At 33.6% G+C, this 12,366-nt stretch overlaps 2 protein-coding genes across 2 annotated transcripts; one reads left to right on the top strand and one right to left on the bottom strand.

The window, feature by feature from the left end:
* The first annotated feature begins 603 nt into the window (after positions 1-603).
* On the top strand, positions 604-4,076 carry LOC114190756 (elongation factor Tu, mitochondrial-like). Its single transcript, XM_085666785.1, has 9 exons — positions 604-818; positions 932-1,007; positions 1,084-1,176; positions 1,262-1,336; positions 1,781-1,885; positions 1,989-2,079; positions 2,201-2,406; positions 3,159-3,242; positions 4,011-4,076. The coding sequence occupies exons 1-9, from the start codon at positions 637-639 to the stop codon at positions 4,074-4,076; spliced, it is 978 nt and encodes a 325-aa protein (XP_085522911.1). The 5' UTR covers positions 604-636.
* A 2,821-nt stretch (positions 4,077-6,897) lies between these two features.
* Positions 6,898-8,031, bottom strand: LOC146888936 (uncharacterized). The gene has a single exon (XM_085670349.1). It carries the CDS (start codon positions 8,029-8,031, stop codon positions 6,898-6,900), a length of 1,134 nt encoding a protein of 377 aa, XP_085526475.1.
* Between the last annotated feature and the right edge of the window lie 4,335 nt (positions 8,032-12,366).

Here is a 12,366-nt window from a genome sequence, read left to right on the forward strand (position 1 = left end):
TATCTATACATTCGTTTAAAAAATAAGAAAAGAAAATTAGAGTTGACTCAAAATGAAAAAAGTTGAATATAAAGCATCTATGCTAAACAAACAAGTAAAACCTATATTACATAAATTATCTTTTAATTTATTTATTCATTTTATTTATACTTATCACAAGTTAATGCATTTTCATAAAAAAAATAAAATAAAGAGAAAAATGGTCAGTTTTTGAACCAGAATAACCATGTCCTAATATATAATTTTTTCTACCTCGAACAGAATTATTTCTCATAAAATATACCTAAAATTTACCAAAAGATACCATTTAACTAAATAAGTTAAACCAGACACGAATTAATTCATTTATCTAAAACTTTAAATTAAGTCAATAAGATAAAAATCACTTCAAATATTTTCTGTCGGAGCAAGAAGAAAAAAACATTTGTAACAGAAAAAAAGAAGTATGTATGTGCTCCGAAACATTATGAGAGTGCTCGAATTGGGCCGCACGAATATGACGGGTCGGTGTCGGGCGCCCATTCTAAAACCCTCGCTCTTCGCACACACTGCTCTTCGCTTTTGTCTTCCTTCTCCTAAAACCCTCACCTCTGCACTCCATAGTTAGGGCTTTTCATTCTCCTCATCACTTCTTCAATGGCCACTCTTCTTCTCAGACACTCCTCTTCCACTTCTCGCCGCCTCTTCCCCTTAGCCTCTCAAATCCACTCTTCCGTATCTCGTTCTCCTCTCTCTACTCCCAGTGACTCCACCTCCACCTCCTTCTATTCTTTCAATTCCAATCCATGGTGGAGATCCATGGCAACTTTCACCAGAACGTAACACTCTCGCTTTCTCTTTTTCGTCGCAAAATTTAAAATATACAAGTAACAATAATCATTATTAGTATGTCTTTTACTTGTTTTGTTCATCTTATTGTTTGACTTTGCAGGAAGCCTCACGTTAATGTCGAAACTATTGGACACGTGGATCATAGGAAGACCACGCTAACTGCGGCAATCACCAAGGTCTTGATTCACTCTTTGTTTAAATGTGTGTTGAGGTGGATGTTTTGGTGTTTATTACTCAATTAGGTTTGATCAGGTGCTTGCGGATGAAGGGAAGGCTAAGGCTGTGGCCTTTGATGAAATTGACAAGGCTCCTGAAGAGAAGAAGAGAGGAATCACCATTGCAACGGTATGGAATCGCACTATTTTGGTCTTGCAATCGATTGTGTTGTTTTCTGTTGATATGTATGCTTGCTCTATATTTCGGTTTTCAGGCTCATGTGGAGTATGAGACTGCAAAACGACATTATGCGCATATGGACTGCCCTGGACACGCGGATTATGTTAAAGTAAGCTTTCGAATTTGGTTTAGTTTCTCTAAGAATGTTTTTTTTTTATTGGAGTTATCAATTGCCTAAAGGAAGCTGGGTGGCTAAGTTGTGGCGAACAAATTTAAGCAATTTTACCTTGTATAATAGTTAATTGTGGAATTTAGCATATTTTGGTGCTTGTGTAGCCTGACCTTCTTTTTAAAATGAGATGGAAAATTTATGCTAGGAATTTGGAAGTAGATTAGTTTGTAACAAAATATATTTTATAGGTATTGATTACACTGTATATTGGCAACAACTGCATTTGTCAGATTCCTATTTTCCATGAATGCTGGTGGGTTTAGCATTCCAGCTTGCCTTGATGTACTTACTAGATGGTTTATCTAATGGTTTTATTTAGTTTAAATAACAAATTAATTCTTGTTCACTGTATGCTTTATAATTGTCTGTTTTTTTTTTCAGAATATGATTACGGGAGCTGCCCAGATGGATGGTGGTATACTTGTTGTATCTGCACCTGATGGACCAATGCCTCAAACCAAGGAGCACATTCTTCTTGCTCGCCATGTAGGTATTCTACTGATGTGGTTTGTATATATATACCTAGAACGTCTACACCTTTCTCCTTACTTCTAGATTGACATATTTTATCTTTAAATGTATTATGCAGGTTGGTGTGCCATCTCTTGTTTGCTTTCTAAATAAAGTTGATGCTGTTGATGATCCAGAGTTGTTAGAGCTTGTAGAAATGGAGTTACGTGGTAGGGTGTTTCTCTAAGGCTTCTCTTCTCTTGTCCATGCTCAGAAAATGAATAAACCTGCTTAAGTTTCTGTAATCTTTGTGTTTGCTAAAATGTGTTTTTATGATAATGTTTTTTGCAGAGCTAGTGAGCTTCTACAAGTTCCCTGGGGATGAAATCCCGATCATTAGAGGTTCAGCGTTGTCTGCTTTACAGGGTACAAATGACGAGATTGGAAGACAGGCCATTCTAAAATTAATGGATGTTGTAGATGCATACATTCCTGACCCTGTTCGCCAACTTGACAAGCCCTTCCTAATGCCAATTGAAGATGTGTTCTCAATTCAGGTAAAAGGACCTGAACTTTATTTTTTGGGTTAATTTTTGAAGAAAGCAGATTCATTGAAGTAAAGATGGCCTCAGTTATAAAATTGTTACAATTTGTAATGTAAGTCTTGTGTTTTTATCATGTTCTATCACTTTCTATCTGCTCCAGTATAAACACCGTTTAGGTAACGACACTGTTTAAGAAGTACTATTTATTACTATTCTGTTTACGTTAAAATTGCTTTAAATTCCTTATATGCTCTTTCAGTTCACTCAAACTACAGCAATTATTGATGTGCTTAACATCATAAGTAGATGGGATTATGAACACTGGAGCATATGTGGAATAGATGTTTATAATACCGGTCATCTTTGTAACTGTGGTCACTTTAACAAATTCTTTCTTGTTCTTCTAAATCTCTAGTTAGGTGAAGGATAAAATTTCAAAATCTTAAATTTCAAATTCTTAATTCGGTCTAGGGTTTTTGAAGAATAAAAAAGGAAAGGAGGTAGCATTTGTTACGGCCTTGCTCTTTGTAATGATATGACGCAGTGGTAATTTAAATCTTAACATAGTGCTTTAAAAACTGTTGTCTCATATAATTGTTTTTTTTTCCCTTAAAGAGAATATCAAAATTTCTATTTTCAACACTTAGTTCTCTCAAAATCTGCATTTGTTTCATTACATATATTGGATTGTATGGACATAAATAAATATGGGGGCAATGGTTTCCATCATTTCAGCTGCTTTATATTTTTCATTTGTGATGAAGGGATGTGGAACAGTTGCCACTGGCCGTGTTGAACAAGGCGTCATTAAAGTCGGTGAAGAAGTAGAGGTGTTGGGTCTAATGCAGGTATGTATGTTCATTGAGTCATTTCCTATATATAGCTGCCCTCTGATCCTTCCTGTTAATAAAATGATATTAATTATTCTTTCAATAAAAACACTACAGATTAATCAGAAACCTTTCATTAAAGACAAAACATCAATGTATATTAATTTCTTACAAACAAACAATAAACCAGTCGAAATTATTCCCCCCAAATAAACATTTCACATTTACTGTGCTTGAAATAGAAAAAAATGTAAAGTATAATAATGCTTGCATGGCTTAGGATCTTATTTTCATGCAGTATATATAACAGAATATTGGATGGACCCACATGTCAAATCACTCTCTTTGAGGTTCCCTGGTTTATCAATGGTCACCGTCTGTTGAAGGAACCATGCTTCCTCATGCTTGATGTACTTCTCAACTTCTTCTTCGAACTCTTGATAAAATTCGAAAACTAGTCGTTTAGGTTATCCCTAGCATTAGCCTCGTCATCATCTCGTAGTGGTACAGGTGTAACGTTGCTTTGCTCCCGACCGATGTGGGACACGGTTCTAAGTTTACCCTTGGCACGTCGAATGAAACTGTTGAAAGTTTCATCGTTATCAAGTGAGGTGTTATCTGAGTTCGCCGCACGACCATGTTGTCCCTTCCAAGCGCGTGTGGTCTCTACTGCTGGATTAGCAGCACGCCACCTCATCCTTGGATCATATCCAGCTTCACTTGAAGCAACTCTTATTGCCTTTCCATGAACCTTTGAACATGATGAGTTCTTGTTCCATGATGCAGGTTGGTTTGAAAAGTGTTCGATGTAAGGTATATGGTTTCTCGACAAACTTGGTTAAGCTCAAATGATTATAAGTTGAGTTGGTGTAACTTGTTTTATAGTGTGTTATGAGGGTGTAAATGGAAGATTATGAACTAAAATAAGAAAGAAATAGTGACATGTTTTGAATAGGTATGTGTATGAGGACTAATTATTTTTCGTAGGAGCTATCCAGTTAAGATTCTGAACAGCGATTAAGAAGAGCTTTTTCTAATTTTCCACAGAATATAATGGTGTCAAACTCCAAAATAACCAAGTACTGATGTATATACAGTAACATTGAACCATGGCCAAAGTTGACGGCTTAGTCCTAATCTTCTCAAGGAAATCAAATAAAAGGAAGAGATTTTCTTTAAGTACTTGATAATTCTATGGTTAGTATTGTATACTGCTGTTTTAATTATCTGTTATTATCATAATAAAAAGCAAAAAAAATAAACATAAACATTTATCTCTTTCATCAAAAATCAGTATCTTCCTCTCCCACCCTCACAAACATGAGAGTTTTCCATGGAGCAGCTAGATGGTATCAGATTCCAAGAGGACCCTTCTTCAGAATTGGCGAAATAAACAAAAGTTTCAGTTGCAGCTTGCAAGAATCACGTCATTCCCATATATATAAGATGCTTATGTGGTTATGGGTAATTATTATTCGTGTGTCTTTATGTGGAAATTAAACAACTCATCGCACTTGTTGAATTTTAAATTACGATCAGAGAGCCAGAATGTAAGTGGCTCCTACCATACCAAACATTAAAACGAATATGTTTCTGGAATTTTATTTTTGCATGTTCATGGTGTAGTGTATCAACCGTAGTTAAATTTATCGCAATCTAACGTTGTTGGTTGAGTATTGCTTCCACATTTATCTCAGTTAATAGATAGTTTAACGTTGTCATGTTCTTTTACAAAAGACAGAAAGAGAGGGGGGGAAAGCGAGTCCAAGTCATGCAGCTCGAAAGAAACAAAGTTCTAATTTTCAACTCACGCCAAAGATTTCTTCTTTCTTATACCATTTACTCTTCCCGGTTCCACCGCTGATTTATGTCACTACCACCATCTTTTAGAAAACAAACCATTATGTACCAAACTTGACACTTCTAGAACCAGTTATTTTGACTCAAATTCAAAATACTGGACCAGCTTTTATGATTCCCGTAAGTGTTTTTTTAAGGTGGGACGGTTGTTATTAGAGAGAACTTTGACTACACTAAGGTTCGAAACTACTTTATTACACCTAACAATCACATGCAAGAACTTATCTGCTTTTTCATAATGGTAATGGGGTTTTGAATTTACCACCATTAATAAAAGACTTGAAAATTAGTTCACTATGTAACCAAGTAGAGTTAACAATAAACTATACTTTGAAATGGCGTATTTTAGAGACTAGAAGAAAAAAAATTTCTTGCGAATGTTACTGTATTATAGTTAATGGGCTCCCTATATTTAGAGAAGTAATATTTTTTTTGTTTTATTATTATATTAAATTTATAATTTTAGAATTTATAATTAGTTGGTCATTTAATAAATTATTAAAGAATATATTATGTTTAAAGTATTACTTCTCTGAATAATTATTTTATTCATTTGATTTATTATTAAACTGATTTACCGTAAAAATAAAAATATATTTCAACTTTAACCTTTAATATCTAATAAATTATTATTTTAGTTCGTAAATAGTATTATTAGTTTTTAAAATTTAAAATCTTCATACAAATCTCTAAAATGCTCGAATTCTATATTGAATCGATTTAACCCACGGTATGTATTTCTCAAGATTATTTTTAAAATTATTTGATTTTTAAAATAAATACATAATTATTTCTTTTAATGTGTGTCCTTATACACATATGTTGTCTATTGTAATATTTATCTATTATAATATAACAACCCTGCAGAAGAGTGATACAAAATATCATGAGACGGACCTTCAAAGATAATGCATCAGAAATAATATACAAAATATGAACTCTTCTTTGATTGTTTTCAGGTTCAGCTGTTGAGTCAGGAAATCATAAGACGGGGCTGGAGGGCCACAGCAAGGTGACAAGATGAAACTGTCACAGCAAAGAATGGTCCATCTTGTAAGGGAAAGAGATTGTAAGAAGATTTGTTGCAGCTGCAGTTGAAGGGATTATATTTTGGCATTTTTTAGCTTAGTTCAAATACTACCAAATATATTCCAGTGATAAACAAGTGAAAGCAGTGATGCATACCTTTAGTCCCTCATTGAAAAGCCATTAAAAAAAAGCAGTCTTAAACGTTGACAATAAAGCAGCATAATAATGTCTCAATGGTTTCAACTTTCAAGTACCACCTAAGATTTACTAATGCAACCCACGTTCTTCTTGATTTTTTCTCTCTTAATAGTAGAAGGTGGAAGGGAGTAAAAGGAAACTCGATATCAATCCTACTTAGGCACATACAAATTTGACTAATCAAATTAACTTACATAATTCACAACATAGAAACAGTCTAATTAATGCTCAGCGATTTAAAAGCTAAACAAGGGTGCTGGAAGATGAATACAGGCTAATTTTACAATTCAACGTTGGAGCATATCCCAGTTGGGGAACAAGTCAACAAGATCAAGAAAAGTATACCCTGCATACCTCTTTAAAGGAGCAGTCAAAGTGGACTGCTTATTTTCGTGTGGATCTTCCAAGGTTCTTATGACCACCAAATTACCATGGGAAAGAAAGATGCATAATCAATAAACAGATACAATAAACGAGCCATCTTCATTACTACAATGAGACATTCCATGGTTATGCACAACACTATCTAAATAATTTCAGTATTAGAACCCTGTGGAAGAGTGAAAAAACAGAATTGAAGGTATGGTTATGCCTCCAGATAATGACCCTTGTATGCTACTAATAACTCCTCTGCATTTTCTCTGAACTGTGATATATACTTGTCCAAGAACATCTCCTCAGACAAGCACAGCACATGAATATAACTGGGGACTTTCTTGCAGAGATTTTTTGATTTCAACAGTTGGAAGACTTTATATCGAGGAAGCACGCGATCCTCCATGCTGTACATTAAAATCTTAGGCTGGTGAATAAGGACTGACTTGGGCAGCATAACTGTATGCAAGAAGAATTTCATTCCAACTTTCAACTTCTTCTCTGATGTTCTAAACAAAGTCGGGGTTCTCTTGAACATTTGCAGGCCCTCATCCTTCGAAAAACCAAAACAATTAATTAGTTTCAACTTTCTCTCAAATGTTTGATCGCTCAAACAACTTAATGTATGAATTGCATGGACAAGCATTCTTGAATTTTCACGGAAACCCAAGTCTACAGCTCGAGAAACATTGTTTTCAATAGTAGACCGCTGTGCAACGAAAAGCCTTGGATGAAGTTTGAGTAGCAATGAAAGATGAGTCCCAAGAATGCCACAACTCTCCAAGAAGACGACATTCTCCATAATTCTTTTGTACTTTGGGAGTATCCAGCCACATCTGTGCAAAACAAGAATAAAATCTTTCTGGTCGTAGACAATTTTCCTAATAGCTTCAACTGAGGGGACCAATGTTTTCTTCAAGCTATGAGTCAAAATGGAGGGATTCTTTGAAATGAAGCTGCATAACTCGTAACCCTGGAATCCAGACATCTGAAAGAGCTGAATTTTGGGTCTCAAGATTTTCTCAACGTTTGTAAACAGTATCTGGGGTCTTTGACGAATCAGGGAGAGAATCTGGCTTTGGGAAAAGCCTATTTGTTTGAAGAAAGTGAGCACTGATAAGGGGTTTTGAGGGAATCTGCACCCTGAAACACGTTTGGAGACATAAAGGGATTGGGTTCTGGAGAACTGCAAGTCGGAATTCAGGTAATCAATTATTGAAGTGGTTTCGTTGAAGTGTAGGCAACGACTTTTGGTTGAGAAAGAGAGGAAGAATGTCATAGACTGATAAGAGAATTGATTGAAAAGAGAAGATGAAACAGCATGGTGTGACTTGAGAGACTGCATTAGTTCTATGATCGTAGATCGTAGATGAATGAATGCTTTGTTTAGAATCAACCAAAAAACAACGTATTTTTTAGGTTGTCTATTTCGAATTTGAAGTCACCAAACGTTGGCAGCCCTAATCAAGATAATCCCCAAATCTGATTCTCAAGGGTTTCGAAGAACCCTAAATCCCCAATTTCTTTAACCTTTCGTCTCTCGATTGGATTTCAAACCCTTCTTCTTCATTGAGCACGGCCAAATCACGATGAAGAAGACTGAACCCTTTCTTGAAGTTGCGTTCTCGTCGACGGTGGGTTGCTTCACGGGGGTCTTTCTGGTCTGGTTTTTTGCAGGTACCGTGGTGGCTGTCGCATTGGCGCAATCGACATCGATTTCTGTCACGGTGGCCTGCGGTTCTGTTTGGAACGGAGGTGGAGGATTCTCGCAAAGTAGGTGTGTTCGCGTCTGGTTTCGCGTCTTCTCCGGGCAGCTTTTTTCATTGCAGGTGGCTGCATGGTGGCCGGCGCCGCAATGATGGGGATTTCGCGTCAGAAAGTGCCCTCGTCATCGATCTGATTCGCAGTGGTTCTGCAACGCGTGGCTTCGTCAACGTGTGGTGGTTCGTCGTGGCAGCCTGGTTTCGCGAGACATCTGCTGGCTCTGGTTTCGTCGCAGCGGAGGTGGCTCGCAACACCAATCTAGTTGTGTTCGCGTAGGTGGCTCGCGACGGCGGCGATCTGGTTCGGGACGGCGGCTTCGAAAGCGACAATTTGATTTTCCAGGCCCTTTTTTTGGCCGTCAATGGCTGTGGTTTGCTCTAAAGTGTGCCGGCAGAGATTCCGTTTAGGGGTTAGTTCATGCGCGTGGGAGAAGATAAAAACCTGATAAAATTTTTGTATTAAAATAAATACCTATAAATATTTAGTTTCAGTATAAATAAAATATTCAATGTTTTGGTAGTTTAATATGTTTTGTGAGTAAATTAAATCAAGAAGTTAACAAAATATTCAAGTTTAATACTTTTTGCAGTTAATGATCATAGTTAGTGAAAAATGTTAAACATCAGTGTTTATGTATATCATGCGAATATTGGTTGTTCCAAAAGAAAATTAATATTTGGCCAGATTACATACATGTGATGGTAAAATGTTATAATTAGAAGGTTTTGTTTTGGTTGATGATAAATCAATCCAAAGATGAATAAGATGGGTTTGTTGTTTGACATACTTCATTATCAATGTTTAGTCGTTACAACAAAATATTCTTAGTAGTTAATATTATTTATATTGTTGTCCAAAGAATATTGATGATGCATTAGATGTCTTGAGATGTGTTAAACCATTATTTAAATATATTTATAATTATTTATTTTTATGATGTGACATGGGTGTTTTACTTTTTTAATAATATTTGCTTTATTAGGAGTTAGTCACTTTTGTGGTTTATGTTTTATGTTTAAGTTTGTGTATCCCTACATTGTATTTATGCTTTCATAAACTAGCATGTTTGTCTCCTAAATTATTAAGCTTTCCAAGTTTATGCAAGGATCAAATGTGTTGGATTGATAGAAGACCAAGGAACAAACAACAAAACCCTAAGTTCAGCTCTGCACCTAGAGCTAAGCAACATTCGGGTTTGGCTGGATTCAGCCCAACCGGATTAATCGAGGATATGGGTAATTTCGGACATCACACAAACGTAAGCCAGCCCACACTTCACCGGAAGAAGACAACACCTTTGTGTGATAGGAAAGCGCAACACCTTCCATTGAGCATGAGGAATGAGCAAATTCTGAAGAAAAGAGGGAAGTTGTAGATAAAAGGTGAAGAGGTCGGGGGAAGAGAATATTATTCTTTTTATTCTTAAAGACATCATTTGTCCCAAGTTTCGTTTCTCTTTCTTCGATTTGGTCATATTTTTATGAAGGACAATGATATTTTGACAATTTTCTCTTATAATCTGATGTGACTTTTTTTATGTGTTAAAATATCATTTTATTTTTTTAAGTTAAAAAAATATTAATTTGTATAAATTATGATCAATTTGATTATTTTTTGTGACGACATTTAAATTGTTAACCAAAAGTGAACAACGACAATCATGTGTCATTTCGTTATTTTTTTTATTTTTTAAATTTTTTAAAAAATTTTAAAAAATTGTTCACATCCAAGTCAACATTATGACACATGGCAGTGTCATATGTCAAGCAAGTGTCATTACCACATACAAAGTCAGTATTATTGTCACATATTTTATATTTAATTCATACAAATTTTCGTTAATTTTATTCAAACAAATTGAATTGAATTGTCTTTTATTCTAACAAACTAAACTGAATTTAGTGAACCGAACAACGATATGAACCAACTGTTATGAACCAAACATTTTCTCTAATTACACTTTTGAATCAAACTATATTAATTTTAATTTGGACTATACTATTTTAACCGAATTGTACTATATCAATATTGTTCATAAAGTGTTTTTAAAAATGATAATATTAATTTCAATTCACTGTCGTGCTAAATTTAAATGTATAGTCAAAGTGATTAACAATACGAAGCAAAACTATTACATTTTATAAATTGTTTTCTACTTTTAATTTGATTCATGTTTTCAAAGATTCGTATGAAAGTCAATATCTCGAAGGAATTGGCTCAAAATAACAAATCCAACCAGCAAAGTATATGTTCAAATGAATCGAGAACAAAAAGCTATACACAAAAAACAAAAACAAGAATAGTTATTTTCACCATCATATAAAATAAAAATCATATTAAAACGAGATAATAATTTTGTAAATTAAAAGGAAAAAAGAAAATATAATAGAAAAATACAGGTAAATATAGATTTAAGTTATATAAAATAAATATTAAATATGTTTGTACACCTAACACAATTTTTTGCATGATCATGGTTCTAGTTAGAAGCTTTAACCTTTATTTATTTATTTATTAATATATATATATATATATATATATATATATATATATATATATCCGAATTCAATTTTAACCATTTTTTCTAATATATAATATTATAAATAATCCATAGTTCAATATAAGTTGATACATTATATCAAGTTTTAATTTGTAATTTAATAACTTATAATATTTTTGTTGATATTGATATTTATTACATATTTTTTGTATCATACATATTAATATGTATGATAAGAAAATATACAATAAAAATTAACATCAACAAAAATATTATAAATTATTAAATCTTGAAGTCTACCAAAATAATAGTGCAAAAATATGAGCACTTAAGTTTTGTAGGAACATGTCTAAAACTAAATCTTAGAAGTACAAGATAGAGATTGTCCATCATCAAGCAACTTCCCATCATTAAATTTTTCTTTTTTCTTTCACCATGATATTTCCATCAACCAATGGAGAGTTTAAAATAGAAATTGAATCATCCAATCAACCATTAGGCTCCCTTCAATTGAAGTCAAAGTATACTAATAAAGATTGATAAGGAGTAAAAGATGCAAAGAGAACATTGTCCTTTAAAAGTTTCTTAAAAAACAAATTTAATTGAAAAGTATCACAACATTAAAATCGAAAATATTTTATTGCTTACAAAAGAGCAACAATACGTAACTATTTTATATGATTTCATCGACAAAAGTAAATGATTTTAAGCAAAGAAACAATTATATACATTCGTTTAAATATTCAAAAGAGGAAATACCGACTAAAAGTATAAAACTCCTATCTATACATTCGTTTAAAAAATAAGAAAAGAAAATTAGAGTTGACTCAAAATGAAAAAAGTTGAATATAAAGCATCTATACTAAACAAACAAGTAAAACCTATATTACATAAATTATCTTTTAATTTATTTATTCATTTTATTTATACTTATCACAAGTTAATGCATTTTCATAAAAAAAATAAAATAAAGAGAAAAATGGTCAGTTTTTGAACCAGAATAACCCTGTCCTAATATATAATTTTTTCTACCTCGAACAGAATTATTTCTCATAAAATATACCTAAAATTTACCAAAAGATACCATTTAACTAAATAAGTTAAACCAGACACGAATTAATTCATTTATCTAAAACTTTAAATTAAGTCAATAAGATAAAAATCACTTCAAATATTTTCTGTCGGAGCAAGAAGAAAAAAACATTTGTAACAGAAAAAAAGAAGTATGTATGTGCTCTGAAACATTATGAGAGTGCTCGAATTGGGCCGCACGAATATGACGGGTCGGTGTCGGGCGCCCATTCTAAAACCCTCGCTCTTCGCACTCACTGCTCTTCGCTTTTGTCTTCCTTCTCCTAAAACCCTCGCCTCTGCACTCCATAGTTAGGGCTTTTCATTCTCCTCATCACTTCTTCA

This window comes from Vigna unguiculata, chromosome 1 (assembly GCF_037176805.1).
Source record: "Vigna unguiculata cultivar grain cowpea cultivar isolate G323 ecotype 2 chromosome 1, ASM3717680v1, whole genome shotgun sequence".
NCBI classification, from domain to species: Eukaryota; Viridiplantae; Streptophyta; class Magnoliopsida; order Fabales; family Fabaceae; genus Vigna; species Vigna unguiculata.

Bases quoted from the DNA above. Each gene is read 5' to 3' on its own strand.
- LOC114190756 (XM_085666785.1), top strand. From the start codon at position 637: ATGGCCACTCTTCTTCTCAGACACTCCTCTTCCACTTCTCGCCGCCTC. The intron at 819-931 runs GTAACACTCTCG...TTGACTTTGCAG, and splicing joins ATGGCAACTTTCACCAGAAC to GAAGCCTCACGTTAATGTCG. The intron at 1,177-1,261 runs GTATGGAATCGC...TTCGGTTTTCAG, and splicing joins GAGGAATCACCATTGCAACG to GCTCATGTGGAGTATGAGAC.
- LOC146888936 (XM_085670349.1), bottom strand. From the start codon at position 8,031: ATGCAGTCTCTCAAGTCACACCATGCTGTTTCATCTTCTCTTTTCAAT.